At 43.3% G+C, this 22,936-nt stretch overlaps 1 protein-coding gene across 1 annotated transcript in view; it reads right to left on the bottom strand.

Moving 5' to 3' along the window:
* CNTNAP5 (contactin associated protein-like 5) overlaps positions 1-22,936 on the bottom strand; it is an 819,231-nt gene that overhangs the window by 37,722 nt on the left and 758,573 nt on the right. Inside the window, exons 20-21 of the mRNA XM_012651908.1 lie at positions 9,185-9,315; positions 1,724-1,811 (exon numbers count right to left, since the gene is read on the bottom strand). Of these exons, the coding sequence (XP_012507362.1) occupies positions 1,724-1,811; positions 9,185-9,315 (219 nt within the window). The remainder of the gene's footprint in view (positions 1-1,723; positions 1,812-9,184; positions 9,316-22,936) is intronic.

Here is a 22,936-nt window from a genome sequence, read left to right as displayed (position 1 = left end):
GCAAGAAGGGTAAAAAGTCCTGAGTTAGCGTTTCGAATATCCACGGTGTAAACGCCTCTAACACAGCCAATTTCAAGCCGTCACCAAGATCTGACTGATGGAGAGGTGGGCAGAGGTGTTTAGCCAGCCCTTAGGAGAGTTTACAATTAAGGGACCCTTACACAGAAAAATTCAAAAGGATTTAGTTCATAAAGAAGGAAATAAAATTTGGCAAACAGTAGAAAGGTCTGAGATAAAGGAAGGAACGAGGACAAATAAACTAGTGGCTATATTAATAAATCAAAAATAAGCAATATCTACAGACAATAATTATTATTAGGAAGAGGAATAGAATCAGAACTAAACAAACAAAATTCAACCCAGAAATCAGTTATTATCATTGGTTCATACAACTACACTTGGAAAATTAAGATTAACGTTTTCTAGACCCTACTGAAGCTAGGTTTCTGGACTCATATTACATTCTGGAAATTATGTACCCTTTATGAATCTAGAGGGCTGTAGCAGGAGTCATTTTTCTGCCTTTTCAGCTTTTCTACTGGCGAGCAAAGTCATGGCAGCATGAAACGTTTTCTGCGACCATTTTTCAGAGACCTTCTCCTGCCTCTTGTGAAGTGACACGCAGTTCTGGGGCCACAGTGGCTTCTGGACTCTAGTCTGGAATAAGTGGGCAATAGCTCCCCATTAATCTTCTTGGGGAGTCATTCTGAAAGACCCTAACAAGAACCCATACCATAAGTGCTGCAACAATTGTTTAAGCAACTAATTTATTGTGTTAAATATATTCTTGCTTCAAATGCCTAGACTTATTAATGTTTTCTATACTGTACTGTGACTGAGAAAGAACATGATAAAATTACAGAAAAAGTTGGATATATAGAAAGTAAGGTAGCAGACACAAATCCAACTGTACAAGTAGCCCCCAAATGTAAAAAGACTTACATTTGCCAATATAAAAAACAGAGATCACTAGATTGGGTATAAAAATCAAAATTCAGTTGTATATTCTTCAATAGACCACATACACATATAAGGCTTAAAGAAAAGGAAGGATTGAAAGAAAAAGATTCAGAAAGATAGACCGGGCAAATACTAAACTAAGGAAAACTGTAATAACTACATTAATAATAGGCAAAATAGATTTAAGCACAAAAAGACTATTAAAATCTAAAAAAATCACTTAAGTATGATAAAATATTTAATTAATCAAGTATATATAAAAATATCAATCTTGCATGCCCCGAATAAATACCATCATCATACGTAAAGTTAAAATTCAGAGAGCTTCCGGTAGAAAAAAAAAAAGAAAATTCACTATTATAGTAAGAGATTTCAACTGATAGAGGTATCAATTGTTGATGAATTATTGGGTTGTTCAAATCCTCATTCTGTTTACCTAATTTCTTTAAGTAAATAATGAGTAAAATATTAAGTAAAATTTTAAAAAGTAAATTCATTTAAATTAAGTAAAAATTTAATGATTTTTTTACTTATTTTACTAATTGACCTTTCACGAACTTCTATAAAGGAGATGTAAATGTCAGTCCCCATTCCTGCCATACGTACATCTCAGGATTTCCTGAATCAGAAGGCTTGGTTCCAGATCTTGCATATTATGGGAGTGAAAGGCTCTAGATTTGAATCACTAAACACCCTAATGAAAATCATTTATTCATTTATTTTGACAAAACCCACTGGAAAGAAAGGAACTAGAGCAACATACCCGTGACTTTGCCCAGGGTGAGCGACCTTATGACACTGAACTCCACTTCCGGGGAGAAGTTATAACTGAGCCGGAGGTGCCGATCCATCTGCAGGACAACGGAACACAAAGGACGTCAGCAGCTCTGCTTCTGGGGTGAGAGGCATAAAACACTCCCATCTGGAAATAGCTTGGAAAAGCACACAGAGAGCAGACCCCGCTCTGGGATTTTCTCTCAGGAGAGATTAGAAGTGTCTTGCTAATTCTCCCACAATGCACATAAAATAGCCCTTTCTTTCTTCTTTGTCAAATAAGGGCTTTCACACAAGTCTTCTCCCTGGGAAATTCTATACAGCTTTTTAGAGGTATTTATCTCCCCACTGAGATTTTCTCACCAAATTCTTTGCTGCAAACAAGGAAACAAATGAACCCTGCTCAGGAACTGCTGTGCAGGGTTAACATTAATGGCAGGCAGGCAGTCATTTCCCACTTCGCTCCCTTTCCTCCCTTTTGCACTTAGGGCCACCACCGGCCCCTTGGTTCCATAATTCTGACCTGGTCTCATTCAGGTGTGGGCAGAGAGATTTTCCTGTGCAAGGATTGCAGTTTGACAAAACACTGGGTCCTGGGGAGGAGAACTAGCTGGACAGTAGTCACCAACATGGACAGCTGATAGCCCACCTTGCGGGGGTGGGAGGAGCAAAGGCCACCCACTGGGATTCACTAGGACTTTAGTGATTTCTATGATCATCCTGTAGGCATCCCTCCTTGCCTCACCCATTGCTAATGCCAGCTCCATCTGTTCAGTCCCCTCCTCCTCACCCTTAGACGAAACTCCCCATCCATCCCCACTTTTCTCAGTCTAGTCAAATCCTAGGATTTCTACCAGGTTCTACTCTGAATATCCATATGATACTATCCTGGAAAGAATCCTCATTATCTTACAGTTCACCTGTAAGAATAGGAGGCTGAGACTCCTTTGTCTGTGTGCCTGACTTTGCACAGCCTGGGAGCAGCCCATCGCGGACTCATCCAGTCCTTCCCTCTCCCCGCCATGATGATCCTTTTGCACCTGTCTGCTCACACTGGCCCTCCTCCAGGAACCTCCTGGTGCTGCAGTGGTTTCTCCTGTGACAGAAGACAGTGTCTCCTGTGACACTGGCTATGACCTGTGGTAAGTGACCATGTGCTTTGTTACTGTCTCATGTATGACATTGTACTGTCATAATATTTGCTGTTTATTGAACACTGGGTATGTATGAGACATGATACTAATATATCTTTCAACATCTGTTCCTCCCTAAATACTATGAAATAGATATTATTGTCCCTGTATTACAAATGGAGAGACTGATGCCACAGCAGCCTGGCCAAGGCCACAAAGTGTCATAAGAGCAGTGTCCTGCCCACCACACAACATGGTATCTGTTTTACTTGTCATACCTCCCTAGACATTTAAGCAGCAAGTAGATAAACACAGTTTCCTTTTATTTCTGCATGTCTGGCATAGTCACTGAACCATCTGAGTTTCTGCCGGGTGCCAGATACTGTGCCACGTGACCCTGGGGCACAGGCCCTCCAGGAAGCTTTCCTTGCTGCCTTGGGCAGATCAGTTCACCCTCTTCCCTGCCCTCATCTTGCTTTTTCCTACCTCTAACCCTGCATTTGTGACACTGCATTATAATGACCTGCTTTCCTTTCTCTCACTTCCTCTGCTTTATCTTCATTAAGCTGTTGGTTCTTTGAGGGCTCAGCTCACATTTTTTTTTTTTTTTTTTTTTTGAGACAGAGTCTCACTTTGTTGCCCTGGCTAGAGTGAGTGCCATGGCATCAGCCTAGCTCACAGCAACCTCAGACTCCTGGGCTCAAGCAATCCTCCTGCCTCAGCCTCCCAAGTAGCTGGGACTACAGGCATGTGCCACCATGCCCAGCTAATTTTTTCTATATATTTTTAGCTGTCCAATTAATTTCTTTCTATTTTTGGTAGAGACGGGGTCTCGCTCTTGCTCAGGCTGGTCTCAAACTCCTGAGCTCAAACAATCCGCCCGCCTCGGCCTCCCAGAGTGCGAGGATTATAGGCGTGAGCCACTACGCCCGGCCTCAGCTCACTTCTTACTCGCATGTGTTTTCTACAGAGCACTAGCACAGAAACTGGCAACGTTTGCTGAGTAAATAAACTAAGATCCTCTATTGTTTCCCCTTCTATCTGATGAGCTACAAAGACAGAATCTGTCATAACAGCAGGATGTCTCTGGTGGCCCTGACACTTTCAGTACAACACAGGATTTTTGGTGCCCTTGGTTCCCATGCAGTAGTCTGTTTAATGCTCACGAGTTCAGATTCAGTCCCTGCCCCGAAAGAGTTTCCTTCCTGTCCTACGGCAGGCTCTGACCCGCCTCCTCCCACTCTCTCTTTGGAGCTGCCTCTTCCAGCAGGGTCATGCTCTGCTGTCCAGGTGGGAGAGGGGGATAAAGTGAGTGGGAATTTCCTGCCAGGTGGAGAGCAGCAGCAGGAGTCTGAGAGCTGGAGGTTGAGCTGAGATGCCCCTGGCTTCTGCCGCTCACCTCCTCCTCAACCCGCGCAGAGCCAGCTTCCATGTGCAAGTGAGTCCTGATCATTGACAGACCTAGATTCAGATGTTGCCCGTGGAAGAGCTAATTTTCGAGTACATGAGTCATTCGTATCCAACTGTTTGCTTTGTGAGAACTTGCCCCTCCTTAGCACTTTAATCCGATGACTAAGGAAGGAGAGAAGGAAGTAAGTGACATTCAAAGTGTTTTTTAGCAAAACCAGTGTTTTCAAAGGTTGGGAGAGAAAGGTGAGATGACTCAAAGGAAATGAGGGTATTGATGGGCTGTGGCTGGCTTAGGGGATGGGTCCGAGGGCACCTGCACACTAGTGCCGGTTCAGATGTTGCGTTACCTCTTTGCAAAACTAAGCCAATGCAGAGGGCAAAGCAAAATAAAAAGAGGGAGGGTAACACAAGTATGTTTTTAGAACTTCATTAACCATGATATGAGCTAAACAATCATTGAAGTATTAATAGTAGGAAATTCGTTATTTTATTAGACTTCCTTATGCCTATTTTATAGTTTAGTATTGTTTTCATATTTAATTACAATTGTTAGGGTGGTAAAGGGTAAAGCATCACATCTTTTAAATATTTTGATATCTGAAGTTTGCAATCTGGTCTAGAGAAACTTTGCCAATCCCAACACCCGGAACACCCGGCAACTTGTCACGTCGTTGAGTGGATCAGCAAAGGGAGGAAAATGCAACAATCTTTCCTGAGTAAGCCCCAGACGCCAGGCTTCGTGCTTGGTCCTTCAGTTATGTTCTTTCATGTAATCTTTGCAAGAACCGACCGAGCTTAGTTGTGTTCATCTTTTCATGCATAGATAAACAGAGATAGACATAGAGCTATAGACACCTAAGTAGACTGAGGCACAGAAACGTGAGTGACCTAAGATCACACAGCTTAAGTGACACAGGGTGAGTTCACACCCAAGTCTATCTCCCCTAGCGATACCTTCCTCAGCTTCAGAATCTTTATCTCTCCAAGAAAGAAATTAAGTAGTTGGTTTCAAAAATACCTAGCCCCTCCTTCTTCACAGCTTAGCTTCGTTTGTGCGGGCATTTGGTTAACCAAACACTGGCTTAATCTGTGTAATGTCATCAATGCATTTTAAATAAGGTCACTGAAGTTCACCTCCACCACCAGGGCCTTTTTGGGGACACTTGAGCCTTAAAGAATACTAGGCAAATTCCAGTTCTTAATCATTGCCACGAGTTCTTGCTCTTGGCTGCAGGCCCAGGCCCCAAGGTCTCCAGCCCACGGTCACAGACAGAGGGGAGGAGGAATCACTCAGGCCGGGGTGTGTGGGGGAATCTGCTCTTAGGGACTGTACCGTGGCTGGCTGAATATGGTGTGACTCCTGCCCTCCCTCTCTGACAGTCCTGAGCAGTCCCTGGTGCACTGCCCCCGCCCACAGGGCCTGCCATGGGACTGAGGATACAGCACCAGCCTGCCCTTGTCAGTTTTCATGGAACAGCTTGTTCTAGGGGGAGAAGGAGAAAGAAACTAGATTGGGTGAGGAGGGTGGGAGTGTCACGGAGGCAAATATTAATAATGCCACTGTGTCGATAAACTAATTTAAAGTTAAACAAAAACTCACTGCCTCTAGGTCTTTCTGCTTCCTTCAGCACTTGGAAATAGCATGTTCTCAACCAATCTGCGCTCATCATTGACTAGAAATCGATTGGTGAAAATTCTCTAGATGGAGGAGAGAAGGAAATACCTCTCACTGTCTCATTTGTCTTTCATTAGTAGGAAAGAAGATAGCTTATAGAAAAAAAGGAGGAAAAGGAGTCGTATGTACAAATGCCCACAGGAACGGACCTCAGTCAAAACGTATTCAAACAAGAAGTCATTGTTCCTGTTCTTTTCATCCCTTTATTGGGCTCAGCCCAAACTTGCTCTGAAGACTGTCCCATCACTTACTTCAGGAATAAATGCTAAAGGTAAGCCCATTAAATTTTGATCAATCAAGAATTATGTGTACCGTGTATTTGACAATTATTCCTGAACTTCCACCCAATTGGGATATCTAATAGCCAATCTTGACTTCTCCCATATTCCATAACATGCAGCACCACGGACGCTCCTCCTATGGCATCTCTCTCACCCTTCTCTCCCTGGCTGCCCACACTGCACTATCTGAGCTCTGCCCATCACTTCCTGACTAGTCTCTGTCTTACGTCTTGTCACTCCCAGACACGTCTTCCCATGCAGTGATGGCAGGGAGCCACTGGAAGTGAAGATCTAGCCATGCTGCTCCCCTGCCTGAAATCCAACAGTTTCCCTTCCCCTCTCCATAAGGTCAATTTGATCTTCTTCCCAGAGTACTGGAAGCCCCATGGTACTCATCCATTTATTATAGTTCATACATATTTATTAAGCACCTCCAGTATTTTAGCCACTTGCTGACAAAGAGGGGTTTCATAGTAATGAAAACAGATACAAATCCTTATTCCCATGCAACTTACATTCTACAGTAGGGAGATAGGAAAGCAAATTTGATAAATAAGTAAATTGTATGGTATGTTAATTGCTAAGAAAAAGAATAAAGTAGGAAAGAATAACAAGGAGTGCAGTGTTGAAGTCAAGGAGATAGGTTGCTGGATTACAGAAGGTGATCAGAGACGGCCTCATTGAGAATGACACTTTGGGTCACTTGAGTCCTGAAGGGAGGGTGAGAACTGCGCATGCAGGCAGTTGGAGAATGGCATTCTAGACAAAGCAAACAGTGAGTTCACGGGTTCTTAAAACAGCAGGGAGGCCAGAGTGGCCTGAGTGGAGTTCTAGAGGGAATGGTAATAGACCAGGTTAGAGAAGTAACGGGGCAGGGAGCAGGGGTGTCATATCGTCGCGATCCTTGAAGGATCTGCAAAGTCTTTGGCTTTTTCTCTGCATGAGAAGGGGGGCCGTTGACAGGGCGTGGACAGCAGAGTACCAGGATCTGACTATTCCTTCAACAGGATCACTCCGGCCTGCTGTGTGGAGAAGAGACAACTGAGGAACAAAAAGAGGAGAGGGATGTGTAGGTCAAGAACCAACCATAAATGATAACAACCTAAGCAAAGGACAAAGGTGGCCTGGGGCAAAGAAGCTGCTCATCCACCGCCCATCATATGCAAGAGAAAGAGAAATAAAAACTGAACGACTGGAAGAATGGAGCTGTCCCTACTGGGATGTGGAAGGTTTTGGTAGATGGGTGGTTGTTTGGGGGAAATTCTTAGGAATCAGTTTTAATTATGTATTTAAATATTCAAGGTATCTCATAGACCTTCAAACAGATATGTCAAGTAGGCAGTTAGATATAAGGCCTGGACTTCTGATTCATCAGCATATACATGGCATTTAAAAACATGGGATTGAGTAAGATGAGCCACAGAGTGAATGTAGATACCAAGAAAGGAATCTGAGGATGGAGTCCTGGGGGACTCCATTGGGGAAAGTTTGGAGAGGTGAGGGGGGACCATAAAAAGAGACAAGAATGAGCAACCCACAGAGGCAGAGAGATCAGCATGCAAGAGTGCTATCTTATTTGCAAGTCTCAAGAACAGAGAGCAATCACTGTGTCAATTGCTGCTACCAGGACAGGTAAAGATTAGACTCAGACATCACGATCCTATTTTGCAAGATAAGGACATTGGTGCCTTCAGAAGCACAATTTTGTGGCAGCACAGACACAAAGCCATGTTGGTGTGGGTTTAAGAAAAAGGAAGGGGTCATTTGAAGACCAAATATTAATATATAAACATTTGTAAGCATTTGGTCAATCAAATGAGAGAGACAATGGGACAGGTAAAATGAAGTCAGGTGAGAAACAGGTGTTCCCACTTGACCCAGAGAGTTTTTGTTTATTTTGCTTTGTTTTTTTTGTTGTTGTTGTTTGTTTTTAGTGCATGTAATAATGGCTTGTTTTATGCTTTGAGGAGTCATCCAATAGAGCTGGAAAAAATGGTGAAACAGGAGAGAGAAAGGAGAATGCTGGAATGATGTTCTTGAGTAGAGTATGAGACCTAGCACACAGGCAGTAAGGAAGTAGGTCAGATCTTGGCTAGAACCATCAACTATTCATATTTGGCGACAGGAGGGAGAGAAAGTACAAAGACACAGATGTAGGCAGGGAAGTAATGTGCTGTTGAGAGTGTAAAGATGTTCTTTTCTGGATGCTACATTTTTTACAAAAAAGAAAGCAAAGTCATCGATTGAGTGTGGAGATGAAGTTGCAATTGTTGGCAGCACCAGGAGAGAGGAAGAAGTGTAAAATGGTCATCTGGGGGAACAGGACAGTGGATGAGTTAAAAAATATGGGGTGATAGTTGGGCAGATCTAAGGGCTAACTTGTGGTCATGATTCTAAGGGGATGATCTGGACTCTGCCTAGTCTGTCTTGGGATCTGCCATCGCCTGCTGCTTGTCCTTTGTCTGGAGCCCACCAAGATTTCAGGGAGTGTCGAACACATACTGTGTTCTTTCAGAGAGCTGAGCCTGTGCTCACATGGACCCTCTCCCTGAGCACGCTCATCTCTCTTCTCCACCGAGTCAACTTCTACTCATCTTCAAGACTCAATTTACTCCTAATTTCCTGTAGGAAGCAAATTCCTCACTATAATCCAGTTCATGGGTTATCAGACTTGAGCAGATATTAGAATCTCCTGCTGCTTTCCTTTCTGCAACAGTTTCCATTGGGTAGATCTGATGTGGACCTGAGAATGTGCATTTCTATCAAGGGTGTCAGTGACACCGATGCTGGGGAAACGGGAGCACATCTTGAGAACCACTATCTACTTCTTCCAAGGCTGGGACAAGTGTGAGCACTTGGCTCTATACTTGGCTGGGGCGAGAAGCTCAGGAAGGTTGGATTGAGCAGCCAAGGTGCCTTGGTTGAGTTTGGGAAGAAGAAAAGTCAGGTACCTGAATGGTAAGCTCTCTCCCCTCTCGGTTAATCTTCACATGGTGCATCCTTCTGTTGGCAAAGTTCTCTTCATCGATGGTGAACACATGGGTTTCTTCCTTGCTTAGCTGATAGCGAACCTGTAAGCTTCCTTGAAAGAAAAGTATTAGAAACTAGAATTAAACATAGTAGTCATAAAATGCAAAAGTACGATCAGATTGTCTTTTAATTGATGACCGCTGCTTTATAGGAACCCATGTCTCAATGCTTTCATCATTCAAATCTTTAAAATATATTACGTATGTTCATCAGAGTCCATACGGAAATTTCTAAATAGAGCTGCAAAATTAGAGAGAGAGAGACAGAGAGACAGAGAGAGAGAGAGAGAGAGAGACAGAGAGACAGAGAGAGACAGAGAGACAAAGAGAGAATGGTGTTACCCAAAACGAAAATGCCAGTTAAAAAAATAAAATATCTATTTTGTAATTGAATTGTGAAACTTTAGTAAGATAGAGTTAAGATCTTCACTCTCTTGTCAATTCCTACCACTTTCTATAACTCTCTTTTTTCCTAATTTCTGTCTCCTTTTTAGATCTAAGGAAGAAAAGAGGACTTGGTCCTGTTATCACCCACTGGTGTGTAACACCCCTGATTAGAGTGTGGTGTGGGGAGGACACGGTGACTCACTGTAACCCTTTATACACCATTGGAATATTCACATTTCATTAGGATAGTGTTTTTCAAATAACTGTTTGCTGTCCCTTGCAGGTCGGGACATCAATTTACTGGGTCTCAATCAGTATTTCTTATACAATGGGGCAGAACTGAAAAAGAAATGTGAGAATCCCAGGAGAAATGTTAAGGATAGAAACATATCAGTTGTGTGTGTGTCTGTGTGTGTATCTGTGTGTCTGTGTGTGTGCATGTGTGTGTATCTGTGTGTGTGCATGTGTGTGTAAGAGAGAGAGAAGGAGAACATCAGATCACAATGACAATACAAAATGTTTGCTCAGGAGAGCTGTTACAGGATACAAAATTATAGCTGGACAGGAGGAATAAGTTCTAGTTTCTATACCACTGCAGGATGATTACGGTTAATAATGTATTACAGAGTTTCCAATAGCTAGAAGGATGATATTGAATGTTTCCAACACAAAGAAATGATAAATATTTGAGATGATGGATGTGCTAATTACCTTGATCTGATCACCATATATTATATGTACTGAAGCATCACAATGTACTGCATGAATATGTAAAATTAGTATTTGTCAATTAAAAAAATGTAAGGTTTGAAAGCCACCCTACCTAAGAAAATTGCCATAGGGACCAGTCATTTATTGAGTGGCTACTTTATCTCAGGCACTGTGACAGGCACTTACTCTCGCTTAATCCTCTCCTCAGCATCACTGGCTGAGAATGCTGCGTGGAGTAGCCCACGTGCACGCTGCTTGCCGTCCTTTCCCTTCTTTGGTCGTCATCTGATCTGGTGTCACTGGAGTCCACATGCACCAAATGGCAAGAGCTCTTCCCCGGGTCATGTATGGGGTGGGACACAATGGAATTTAGGGGCAGTGTGATAAGCAGATGGCCATTAGGGAGAAAGGAACATTCACTCAAATTTGAGCCAAGAAACACTAAGGTGACTCTGTCCCATCCCCTCCTTTCTCATGTTAAACAAAATAAATGTCTGACCTTCCTGCCTGCCCATGGCTCACAGGCTATGCAGACAAGGGGTTTCTGAGGAACCAACATGTCCATGACTGATCCTCCGTCCTCACCCAGATATTTGAATTCTTTTCTTTAAGACTATTTGTTTTAAAAATAAATTGCTACTCACGGAATTTCGGAATGCATCAATGTGAAATAAAATTGAAAATAATCTAAGGCAGAACAGGAAACAGTAGTTTGGGCTAGGAGGCTGTCGCCCAGCACAGCCAGCCCTTGGGAACACTCTCTGCAGCTGATCCTGGCTTCCTCTTTCGTCGGTTCTGACCATTACAGATTTCCAGATGTTATTATTTTTGTTATTTTACCACTTAAAAATGAATCACTGCTCCCTGGCAGCAGCACGCATGGGGTTGCTGTGTGCAGACGGGGCTGACTCCCCCGGCCCGCCTATGGCTGGGAAAGCCCGTCCTGCGCACTGGTGGGCTGCTGGGAGCTGTGCTCTTCCAGGCTTCTTCTAATTCTGAGAATATGGGTGTTTTCGTATTTATTCAACCTAATAAAGTAAAGCAGCATGTGATAGTTACGTGCCAGGCATGGCGACAAATGCCACATTCCTTGCAGCTCTTTGAACTCTTACTCTCTCACTGTGTGGGCGACTCACGCTCACACACATATTCTTTATGTACTTTTCCATTTTAGACATCACTTCAACTTTGTAGGTCTTCACCGCGTCTACCTTGTGTCCATCCCTCTCAGCAACCAGTAATCCCGACACAGGCCCTGTCTGCTCGAGTACGCCAAAGCTCCCTCAACACCCAGGTTTGGGATACAACACCTCGACGGGTTCCTCAGGAGCCATGCAGACCTCTCTCTCGCTCTCCGAGGAGCTGGGATGCCATCAGTGGTGGCATCCTGAAAGCCCGCACCGACGCACTTTCACACGAATCCCGGAGGAGCATGCGACTTTCGAAATAAGCTTGTCACCACAACAGGCTGATCTGCAGTCCTCGGCGAAGCATGGGGGCGAGGCGAAGGGCCGGGGGCCGAGCTGGGGCATCTGCGGCAGCCGCGCGGCCACCGAGCTAAGGCACTTCCAGTCCCCCAGCCGGGGAGTCACGGCTCTCCCGCAGCTTCCAGCTCGCACTGCCACATCCGCCTGTCTGCAGGACCCGGGGGACCAGAGCTGTCCTGTCCTCGGACCCTCCTCTCCCTCCCCTGCTTGCTTCGTGGAGCTCATCCAGTCCCTCCCGGGCGCTTGGTCCGCCACCCCTGCCGTGGGGCCCGCCCCAGCGGTGAACGCCGCAAGCCTGCAGTCCCACAGACCGCGAGCCGGCCGCGGGAGGCGCTCTCCAGAAGTCTGATAAACGAAAACACGGACTCTCTGTTTTGGCCAGGAGCGCATTGCGATTTCTCTAACACCCTGAAATGCATTTCTTTCCTATCCGGTCTCGTTTTTTTGTCTGTGTATATATTAACATTGCTACCATATAAAGGGCACACCTCGTTTTGTGTGAGTGCATGGACAAAGATAAGGTTTTCACTATGTGGAAATTTAAAATAAAACTGATTTGAGCCTAGTTAGGCCCTCTTTTCCAAGTCTGCTTCTGAAATAAACGTATTTATAATGGAATAACCTTTTGTCACCAGCAAGTACCCTGTCAAAGTTCTAAGGTGCCCTATTAATGTGGGAGCACTCAAGTTTTACCCGGCTGCCTCTTTGTTAATATCTTCAGGCAAAATCCGTGTCGTGATTTTTAGAATTGAACAACAAGTATTATCGACGCTGCTTAAAAACGAAGAGGAGGTATCACATCCTGATGAACTTGCTGGTCACTGTGGACAGAGCCACACTCCCCAGCTTTGCATGCGTATCTCACGAGGACCGAGTTCCTGCTCATTACTCCACTTTCATCTGCAATGGTTTTTTTTCTTTAATTTCCTCAATTTTACAGGTGAAAAAACAGAGCTGCTAGAAAGTGAATAGCTTTACATTGTTCTTATGAAGTGATAGAGTCAGATTTAGAAACTAAATCCAGCTGGTTCTAAGGAGCCCACAGTGCCTGCTAGGAACATCTTTCTCCAAAAGGCCCTTCCATGACAGCCCTTCTCATCCTGCAGAATTCAATGTAAGCCCACCCTGGCCTCCGTGAGGTGCCCTCTGCTGCTCCCATAGGCCCTTCCATCACCTCTATCCTAGCAGGTGCTGTGTTGTGCTGTCTGTGTACCGACCTGTCACACACACAAGTTGGTAACTCCTTGTGGGTAGGGACATATCTTATCCATTCTTGGATTCCCAGTGCCTGGCCCATGGTAAGTCCTCAGTAAATTTGGAAGGGAAGAAAAAAGAAAAATAAAAGGAAAGAAGGAAGGAAGGAGAAAAGAAAGGAGAGAAGGAGGGAGGAAGGAAGGGGAGACCAAAATAATTCAGTGGGGCTTAGAGGTTTCTCATGTATAAAGCAGTAACATCTCTGGAACAGGACAACTCTAAGTGGCACTTATTTTCAGTATGTTCAGGAACCAATTGTTCTTAGATGCTGCCTCCCACTCATGCTTACTGGCTTGAGTTGGGTGTACATCTGCCTGGAGAATCCCAAGGATGACATGCCAAAGGAGATCGATGATTCCCACTGGCCCCTTATGGAGCTGAGCAGTATCTGTCCTGGTTTAGCCTCCTTCCCGCCTGTGTCTGAGGCCGTAATGTTTCAGGAAATTCATTCAGGTTTGTATACTCATGAACCGCCTGGAACCTTCTGCCTCCTGCCTGTGTTTAGGATTCCAGCTCTTCTCCATGCATCTGGATTTGCCTTATATGCCTAGCGCAAGGGTTTTCAGATTTGTTTCAAAATGAAACACTTTATTCAAATGATATCTACAGTGAAGGCTAGCACAGAAACAGAGAATTGAGGAGTGCTCCAGGTGAAAGACTAGTGGGGCCTGGATAGATTCTCCTGCGGCCATTGCCCTCTCGCCTCTCACCCACCCTCACCCACAACTCAGCAGAACTCCTTGGTCTCCCAGGAGCACAGTGGAAAACACCTGCCCCTTCAGAGGAAAAACTCAGCCCTCTGGGATTTGGTCACATCTCCCCTGGACAGCTTCTTGTATCGTGCATTGGAGCCCCGTGAGCCACAGTCCAGAACACAGCCCGTCCTGGCTCTGGATGCCAGATGTCCAACGATGAGGCCCAACAAGCTTCCCACGGAGTTTGGCTAAGTGTTAAGTTGATTTTCTGCGCACATCTAGGTAGATATCACTGGCTCAGGAAAAAGCCTCACAGGTTATAAAGAAACTATGGTCACCCTGGGAGATGCTGGACCTGTTTTCAAAGCTGTTCGATACTCAGCAAAGGATTGCGAAGTACCTTGTAGTAGGACAGTTTATAATTTATATCCTGAATGACAATTGGCTACACAGGAGAGGGGAAATGATGGACCAGAAAGTCAGAATTGAAAAGTCCACATGGTATCTGGCTCAGAGCCTCGAGCTGGGTCTTAGGGTAAACATGCTTATATCTCAGTTGTCCAAAAACATTACTATTTGTTTATTTTACCTTTTCCCTCTTTGCTAGTGTTCCTACTCTAATACATTTTCCACACTGCCATTACAGTGAATATTGTAACACTCTATTTGGTCATGTGACTCTAGTGCCTAAAAAATTCCAAGACTTCCTACTTCTACATGATAAATTCCATCTTCTTAACCTGACATTCAAGGACATTTTCTTTCCTTGACAACTTTATCACGTACATATTGTTCATTTCTTAATCACACGCGAACACCCAGCATCCCCCCAAATCATGTTTGTTCTTACCTCTATAATTGACATGTTTTTGTTTTGTTTTGTTTTTGTTTTCCCCTCAGCTGCAAACATCCCTTTGTCTCCTTATAAGAAGTTCTTCCTCACTATTTATGACCCAGTCCATGTGACCCAGGTCCCCTCTAGCCCCTGAGACTGATACACTCTTTCCTTTCACTACATTGCCACTGTGCTTGCTTATAATACCAATCTCGATTTATCAAGACTCTTTTGTCTTTCTCATCTCTTGAATTTAAGCTCCCTGAGGAGGAATAGTTGCTTATTTATCTTCGTGTCTAAAGAGAATAACACAGGGCTTGCTATCTTAAATCTCCAGAAGACATTTGTTGAATAAAATAGCCACTATAGAAAATGTTATCATCACTTCAACAAAATTATAAACTCATATTTATTCAATGCCTGCTGTGTGTAAGACACTAGAGAAACAAATTGTTAAAATGCTGTAGTTCTATCTTCAAAGAGCTTATAATCTATTTGAAGGAGACAAAAGCAACAGTCACACTTCCTTCTATGATGCACCTATTGTGTATTAGGTGCTTAACCTCTTACTAAAGATATTTTTTTTCATCAAATCCTCAGATTAGGAAATGGAATTTCAGAGAGGCAAAAACCTCCACAAGTAAAAATATAATAATAGTATTCAAATCCAGAAGTACAGAACTTGAAAGTGTGTAAAGCATGTGTTTTGTCCACTATACCATGACGCCTCCAAAGAGGTGTGTAGCACAGGAAGATGAGTGGATGGGGAGAGAAATAGATTCAGATGAGCAGGGGGCCACGCAGACGATTTGACAGTACAGAGTGTATGTTTGCGTTCAAAAACAATAAGCAGTTACAGGATTGAAGCAATCAGAAAGAGCTTTTCGGAGAAAGAGGTTTACTGAAAGAACTTAGAACTTAGTTGGGAGAAAAAAAAGGGATGTACTATGTAGCAGTAGAGATATAAACAGAGCAATGTGGCTGGACTTTGCCATACCTGAAGCAGTAGAACTGTGGGCCAGTAGAGCTGATGAGAACCTTAGCAAGCATTTAGCTAACCAATGTCCACATTTTAAAAACAGGGAAACCATTCTGCTGCAAGGTGAGTGGGAACGTGGAAGAGAATGGTAAAGAGAGAGCCCAGGCCAGGCAGGACTGTGCTAGAACACCAAGGAATTTGAACTTGTTCCTGTAAAGACAGACCCCGTATGGAGCTTTACACGCAGGTGCAGCTGGACTGATCGACACGAAGTGACATCTTAAGCACATTAGCCTGGGTACCACAGTGTGCATGTCAGATCTAAAGGGAGAGACACGAAACACTACTGGCTCCCACGACATCAAAGGGAAGACTGACCCAGGCACTGGACCAGCACCGTGGAATAGGAGTCGTTTCTCTTATTTCCTTTAGTAGAGCTTTTCCATTTCACTTTGAAAGAAGGGCTCTTCCACATGTTGATCCCTTCCCTTTCTGCGTCAGTCCTTATCAATCCCAGACTTGCGCAGCCTCCCAGACACGTTTTAGTTTCTACTACGCAGATCATCCTCGCCGGCCAGCTCCTCTGCCAGCCTTTGCCACGCACACACAGGGCACCCTTGTCTGCTGGCTGCTCAGGCTGGAATTCTAGGCACCGTCCTGTTTCTGCTGTTTTGTTCCCCTCGCCAGCACCCCTACACACATGTCCTACGTCCAGGTCATCAACAGCCCTCTGGTCGCTACCAAATCAATCTGCACCTCTTTCCAGCTCCACCAGCACACTGCAGACTTGGCCACTGCAGCACATCCGAACCGGTCACCTGGGTTCCAGGCTTCCCTCCCCACCCCCACCCATCTGATCCCTACAGCAGTCAAAATAAGCATTTAAGTTGTAAATCAAATGCCACTGCTTAAAATGTGTAATAGCTCTCCAATGCACTTAGAATAAACATCCAACTTCTCTCATACTGCCTGCAATAGTCTACATGATCTTCACCTCTTTGATCTCATTTCACTCCACTCTTGCCCTCACCCACTAAGTTCCAACTACGACTCACCTACTTATGTTCCCTAATGTACCCGGCTCACTGCTGCTGCAGAGAATTTATTCCCACTGTTCTCCCCACCTGGAATGCTCATCTTACAGACCTTTGCCAGAGCCCCTTCTTGTTCATGTCCTAGGTCCAACGTGACCCACACAGCAATGCCTCCGCAGCCCTGCACACCTACCTCGGTACCTCCATCAACTGCCTTCCAAACCGTCAGGCGTGACTGATCAGTGCATCATGGGATTAATGTCAGACTTAAGTATTTGTTATTACTAATAATTGCAACCCCCCTATAATTCCAATTATAAGAATTCTATTCTTTGACTAACCCCCCCCTTTTTACTTCCCCTAATACCTGGAATCCCCCAACACTTAGTGTGAGGATTAATCTCACCAGCGACCCAGTGTTCCTCAACCCACTGTGTCCTCTTCTCTCTCCTTTCCCAGCTCACATTGCCTGGCCCATCACTTCACTTCCCTCTAGTATAATATGTAGTCTCCATTCCCTGGGCCCATTCTTGCTTCTGGGACGTGGTATTTGCTTGGCAGAAGCATAACTACTTACTCTACTCCTGCTCAGTTTACCTGGTAGAAGAAACACAAACCATGCGATTGTTTGCAGCCACTTTAAATCCATGGCTGCCAAGTTCGAGTGGACTTTCCTGTGCCCTGGCAAGCTCCGTGCGTTTCCTACATCTGTTCACCTCGTTAAATGGCTCAGACAACCAATTAATGTCTTCCGTTTCTCAGATCTCCAGCTCGGCCTTCTCCTTCCTCACGCTCAGCCAATAACCACGTCTCCTGCTTCTCTAAGAAAACTGAAGCAATTAGACAAGAGCTTCTACAAAGTTCTCCCACCCTGACATTTACTGATCTGTCAATTCCTGACCCCCATGCTCTGACTTTCTATTAATTTAGATAAACTGTCCACGTTCTCATCTAATGCCAACCCAGGAATCCTTCTCCACCTCTCGCCTACTCAAGGACACCACTTGGACCACTCCTCTTCCTTTATAATTTGTTTTTAAATTTGATCTCTCTACTACATCATTTCATTAGCATTTTTCCTTTCTTAAAAGAAAAAAAGTCTTTAACTTTCTTAACTTTGGCTATTGTCATATTTTTCTGTTCTCTTCTGGTTTATAACAAAACTCCTGTCGCATTATTTATACTTTCTTTCTCCAACTCCTCCTTCCTTTTTATTCTTAAACTCACTCTAGTCAGATTTCACCCTGGGCCCCCACCACCACTTCCACTGGCAAGATCACCAGTGACCCGCACGTTGAGAAATCCAATTTTCCCTTTACAGCCCTCATCTTACTCTCATTAGCATTCCACAGTCATTCTCTTCTTTTTCTAAAACTCTCCACTTTCAGAACACTTCTCTCCCCTGGTTCTCTTCCTACATTACTTGTCGCTCCTTCTCTCTCTCCTCTGCCGGTTCCTCCATCTCTCCGTGCCCTGCTGGTGAAGCGCCAGGGCTCGGTCTATGACCACCTCTTCTCTGTCCACACCTGCTGCCTTCACAGTCTCTTCCAGGGTGGTGGCTCCATTTACCGGATCTTTAGTTCCCTAGCGCCACTGTAACGACATGGTTTGGAGGCTGGAGGTTTGAAATCAAAGTATCAGCAAGTTCATGATTCCTCTAATGGCCCCAGGGGAAAAGCCTCCCTGGTGTCTTGCAGCTGCTGGTGGCTCCTGACAATGCTTGGTACCCCTCAGCGTGCAGCTGCCTCACTCCAGTCTCTGCTCCTGTCATCCCGTCGCAGGGAGTTCTTCCCTCTGTGTGTCCCCGTATGTCTCTGCGTCTCTGTATCCACAACTCGTCCTCCTTAAAAGGACACCAGTCATTGAATTTGGGGCCCACTCTAATCCAGCACGATCTCATTTTAACTTAATTACACCTGTTAAGAATTTATTTCTAAATAGGTCACATTCTGAGTCCCAGGTAGATGTGAATTTTGGGAGGACAAAATTAATGACCTTGTTGTTATTATTATTACCACTATTATTAAAGTATCATTGGTTGCCCATTTTGTTTTAGGGACTGTCTTAAATGCTTTCCCCACATTTTGTTATTTAGTCTTAAAATATGACACATTATGATGTTATGCTAACTTTATATATAGGGGAAATTTAGGTCTGTCTGATAGGATTGGACATTTAAACAGTAGCCATTTCATGCAGGTTTTCCCTTTAATTTGACTGTGATCTATATTTTCCTGGAGGTCAGCAGGCATACTTGGAGTTTTTCCCTAGCACCTGTCATATAAAGATAAAACATTTAATAAAAACCCTTTAGATGAAGACATATGACAACGTCATTAAGTTAGACTTCACAGAGAAAACACTAAAACACATTTTTGGCTATTTTGAAGCCAAACTTCATTGTCCAGGCTTGTCCTCAAAACATTGCATGCACAATTGAATGTTAGATGCCATAAGACATTGATGTAATAAATTGTATTGATAGAAGACACAAATAAATAGATAGGTAGATCATGTTCATTGGCTGGATGAATTAATATTGTTTAAATGTCCATACCACCTAAAGTGATCTACAGATTCAATGAAATCTCTATCAAAATGCAATAACATTTTTCAAAGAAATAGAAAAAACAATCCTAGAATTCATACGGAACCAAAAAAGACCCCAAATAGTGAAAGCAATTCTGAGAAAGAAGAACAAAGCTGGAGGCATTACACTCTCTGATTTCAAACTATATCAAAAACTTATAGTAATTAAAACAGTATGGTACATAAAAACAGACACATAGACAAGTATAACAGAACAGAGAGCCCAGAAATAAATCTGTACATCTATGGTCAACCAATATGTGACAAGGGTGGCAAGAATACACAATGGGACAAAAACAGTCTTTTAAATAAATGGTGTTGGAAAAGCTGTCTATATACACCCACGCAAGCAAATAAAACTGGCTCCTTGTGTCATACCATATATAAAACTTAACTTGAAATGGATTAAAAAGTTAAATATAAGATCTGAAACCATAAGAAAACATCAGGGAAAAGCTCCTTGACATTGGTTTTGGCAATGATTTTTTGGATATGACACTAAAAGCATAGTCAACAAAAGCAGAAATAAACAAATGAGACTACATCAAACTAAAAAGCTTCTGCACAGCAAAGGAAATAATCAATAAAATTAAAAGATGACCTACAGAATGGGAGAAAATATTTGCAAACAACATATCTGGTAAGGAGTTAATAGCCAAAATATATAAGAAACTCAAACCACACAATAGCAAAAAACACCAAAAACCTTATTAGAAAATGGGCAAATGACCTGAATAGACATTTTTCTAAAGGAAACATACAAACGATGAACAGGTGTATGAAATGGTGCTAAATAACACTGCTTATTAGAGGAGTGCAAATCAAAACCGCGATACGATATTACCTCGCATCTTCCAGGACGGCCAGTATCAAAAAAGGCAATAGGTGGCATACATCAGCGAGGGTGTGGGGAAAAGGAACCCTGGTGTACTGTTGCTGGAAATGGAAACTTGTACAGCCGTTATGAACAGGACTGAGGCTCCCCAACAAATTACAAATAGCACCACTATGTGATCCAGCAATCCTGCTCTGGCTGTATACAAAGGCAAGAAAACCTGTACCCCACAGAGCTATCTGCACCCACATGTTCATTCCAGCATCACGTGTAGTAGCCAACACATGGAAACACCCTAAATGACCACTGAGGGATGAATGCATGAAGAAAATGTGATGTGTACGTGTGTGTGTCTGTATACACACACATCGATGTATATACACATGTCTATATATATATTCACATATATAAACACACATATGTACATACAGTGGACTGTTATTCAGACAAAAAAAAGAAGGGGATCCTTCCATTCCCAACAACACGCATGATCTTGAAAGACATTATGCTGAGTGAAGTAAGCTAGACACAGAAAGACAAACACTGTGTGTTCTCATTTATGCGTGAAAGGTAAAAAGTAGAACTCACAGACGCAGAGAGTAGAACGGTGATTGCCAGTGGCTGGGGGAAATGGAGAGACGTTGGTCAAGGGTCAAAGAGTACAGACTTCCAGTTATAAAATGCACAAGCGTTGGCGATCTAATGTACAGCATGGGCGGTGACGGGTGTGTTGATTAGTTTGATCTTGACAATCATTACACATTGTGTACATCTATCAAATCCTCACGTGGTACACCTTGAATGTATTTAATTTTTATTTGTCAAGTAAACTTTTAAAAAAATTCAAATGTGATGACTTCAAATTAAAAAAAAAGATCAAACATTTTTAAGCTGTTTGGGAAAAGGGACATTTTATGCTTTAAAAATTGCAAATTCTATGGAAGATAAAGTCACTTTTTGTAGTAAAGGTAAACATTAAGGTTTTTCTCCATAGTTTCTATCTTGGGCAAGGTGAGGGCAGATTAGAACTGAAAAGAATCAGCTATCCTAAAGAAAATATTCTCAGCTGTTTGAGAATTTCTCATGAGTCAGTAACTGCAATGTGCTGAGCATTCCCAGATCCACTCAGCTAGGATGGTTTTCCAGGGCTCAATTCATTTCCTATGCAAAAACAACCTTGAAAACTCTCAGAGGAAGTAATAAACAGGTACCAAATCCTCCACTCAGTGATGGGTTCTGGTTTATTTTATTCAGCCCTATTCTAAGCATCTTAATAAGCAACAATTATCTTCTTCTATTTCAGTGCTTCTGTTTACGTTTGCACAAAATATTCCACAACCTGTCTTATCTTTAACTCAAAAGGCATTTGCATAAAGAAAGAGCCCCATTACTGGGAATGAATGCAGACCAATTGCTACCCTCCTGTGGAACTCTGTTCTGATCAGTTTTCCTATTGCCTGCTTCATTGAATGGCAGCCCTCTTTCAAGGAAAGAAAAATACATTGAATTACAAAATTAGGAGTTTCTTTAATTTTCATTTTTCCGTTGATCTATACAAGTGAAATCAAACAGGCTCCTTGGTTCAGGCCTGCACTCTGAATCCAGTATCTGCAGCATGTGTAAAAGGCGCACGCCACTAAACTCCATGGGAGAAACTGGCTCATGTTTTTTGTGCTTAGAGATTTCGTTGAGCTGCTAAAGATCTGTTTTCCTTCTTCTGAGACCCAATTAGAGTTCACTTACATTTACAAACTCTCTTCTCTTATTTATATATAATATATGGGGTTTGAAGGCAATAGTCATTAGGACTCAGTATAGTAATTAGTGTTTAAAGTATTCAGGATGCAGGATGAGGCAGCTTTGTAAATTTTATGTTCACTTTTTATGAGCCAATTGCTTTTAAATATAGATGCTTTCGATAATGACACTTAAAACTTTATAATATTCGGAACTAATGTTAGGCATTGTGTGTTTTTGAAAAACTTTTAAAAGTTTTGATGACCACAGATACTGACAGTGTACAGCAATGCAATTTTACAAAAATGTTGGATCACAATTTGTGGTTTGTTGCCTGGTTGGCTGAAATGCCACTGAAAGTGATGACTTCTTTCTAAGAAGGAGCTCGGGCTCATTTTCTTACATCTCTGTGGTGTCCAGTGCAGGGCTCGGCCCCAGGATCCTTCCATCAACATGCAGCATACAGAAGGTCAGCACCCACCCTGCGCCAGGGACGAGGGCATGAACACTGGCTAGAGAAGAAAGGCGGAGTTTTTCTCACGAGATACAATCTAGCAAGTGACTCAGAACAAAAGGCACACTGTCACCACACAGTGAGGAGAAATGCCCGCAGGGAACTGGAAACTCAGCACAGGCCTGGCAGGAGAGACAAACCCTGAATTGGGGTCTTGAAATTCACATAAAAATTAGTCGTGAGGACAAAAGGGAAACAGAGGGTTTTACTAGAGGTAAGAGCATGTCCAAGGCAGGGGGGTGGAAGAAAGGATGGATGCATGTCTGCGGTTGGGTGGAAGGAAAAGGTATGGAGGCAGGAAATAAGTAGGAGACAGCACGTGTGGAGAAATTTGAGAGTGAAACCCAGCTCTGATCCTTTAAGGAAGCCATTGCCTCTAAGGAACCATGATTTTTTTGTAAACCTATCATTTTGCTTTTTCTAAATGTTACTTAATGAAGACAATTTCAAAAGAAGCGCTGCTGTAGATGGCAGCTCTGATATATTTTCCAAGGATGTCTTTCCAGGCAGTGGGGCGGGCGGTGATTTGACCCACAGCACAAATGCATCCACGTGCCAGGCAGCTGAGACCTACTGTCTTCGATAACCAGCTCTGGGAAGTGTCCTCAGCTTCTCAT

This window comes from Propithecus coquereli, unplaced genomic scaffold (genome assembly GCF_000956105.1).
Source record: "Propithecus coquereli isolate 6110/MARCELLA unplaced genomic scaffold, Pcoq_1.0 Scaffold375, whole genome shotgun sequence".
In the NCBI taxonomy this organism is placed as follows: Eukaryota; Metazoa; Chordata; class Mammalia; order Primates; family Indriidae; genus Propithecus; species Propithecus coquereli.
Note: the sequence above shows the minus strand (reverse complement) of the source record. Positions and strands in the feature narration are given on the sequence as shown.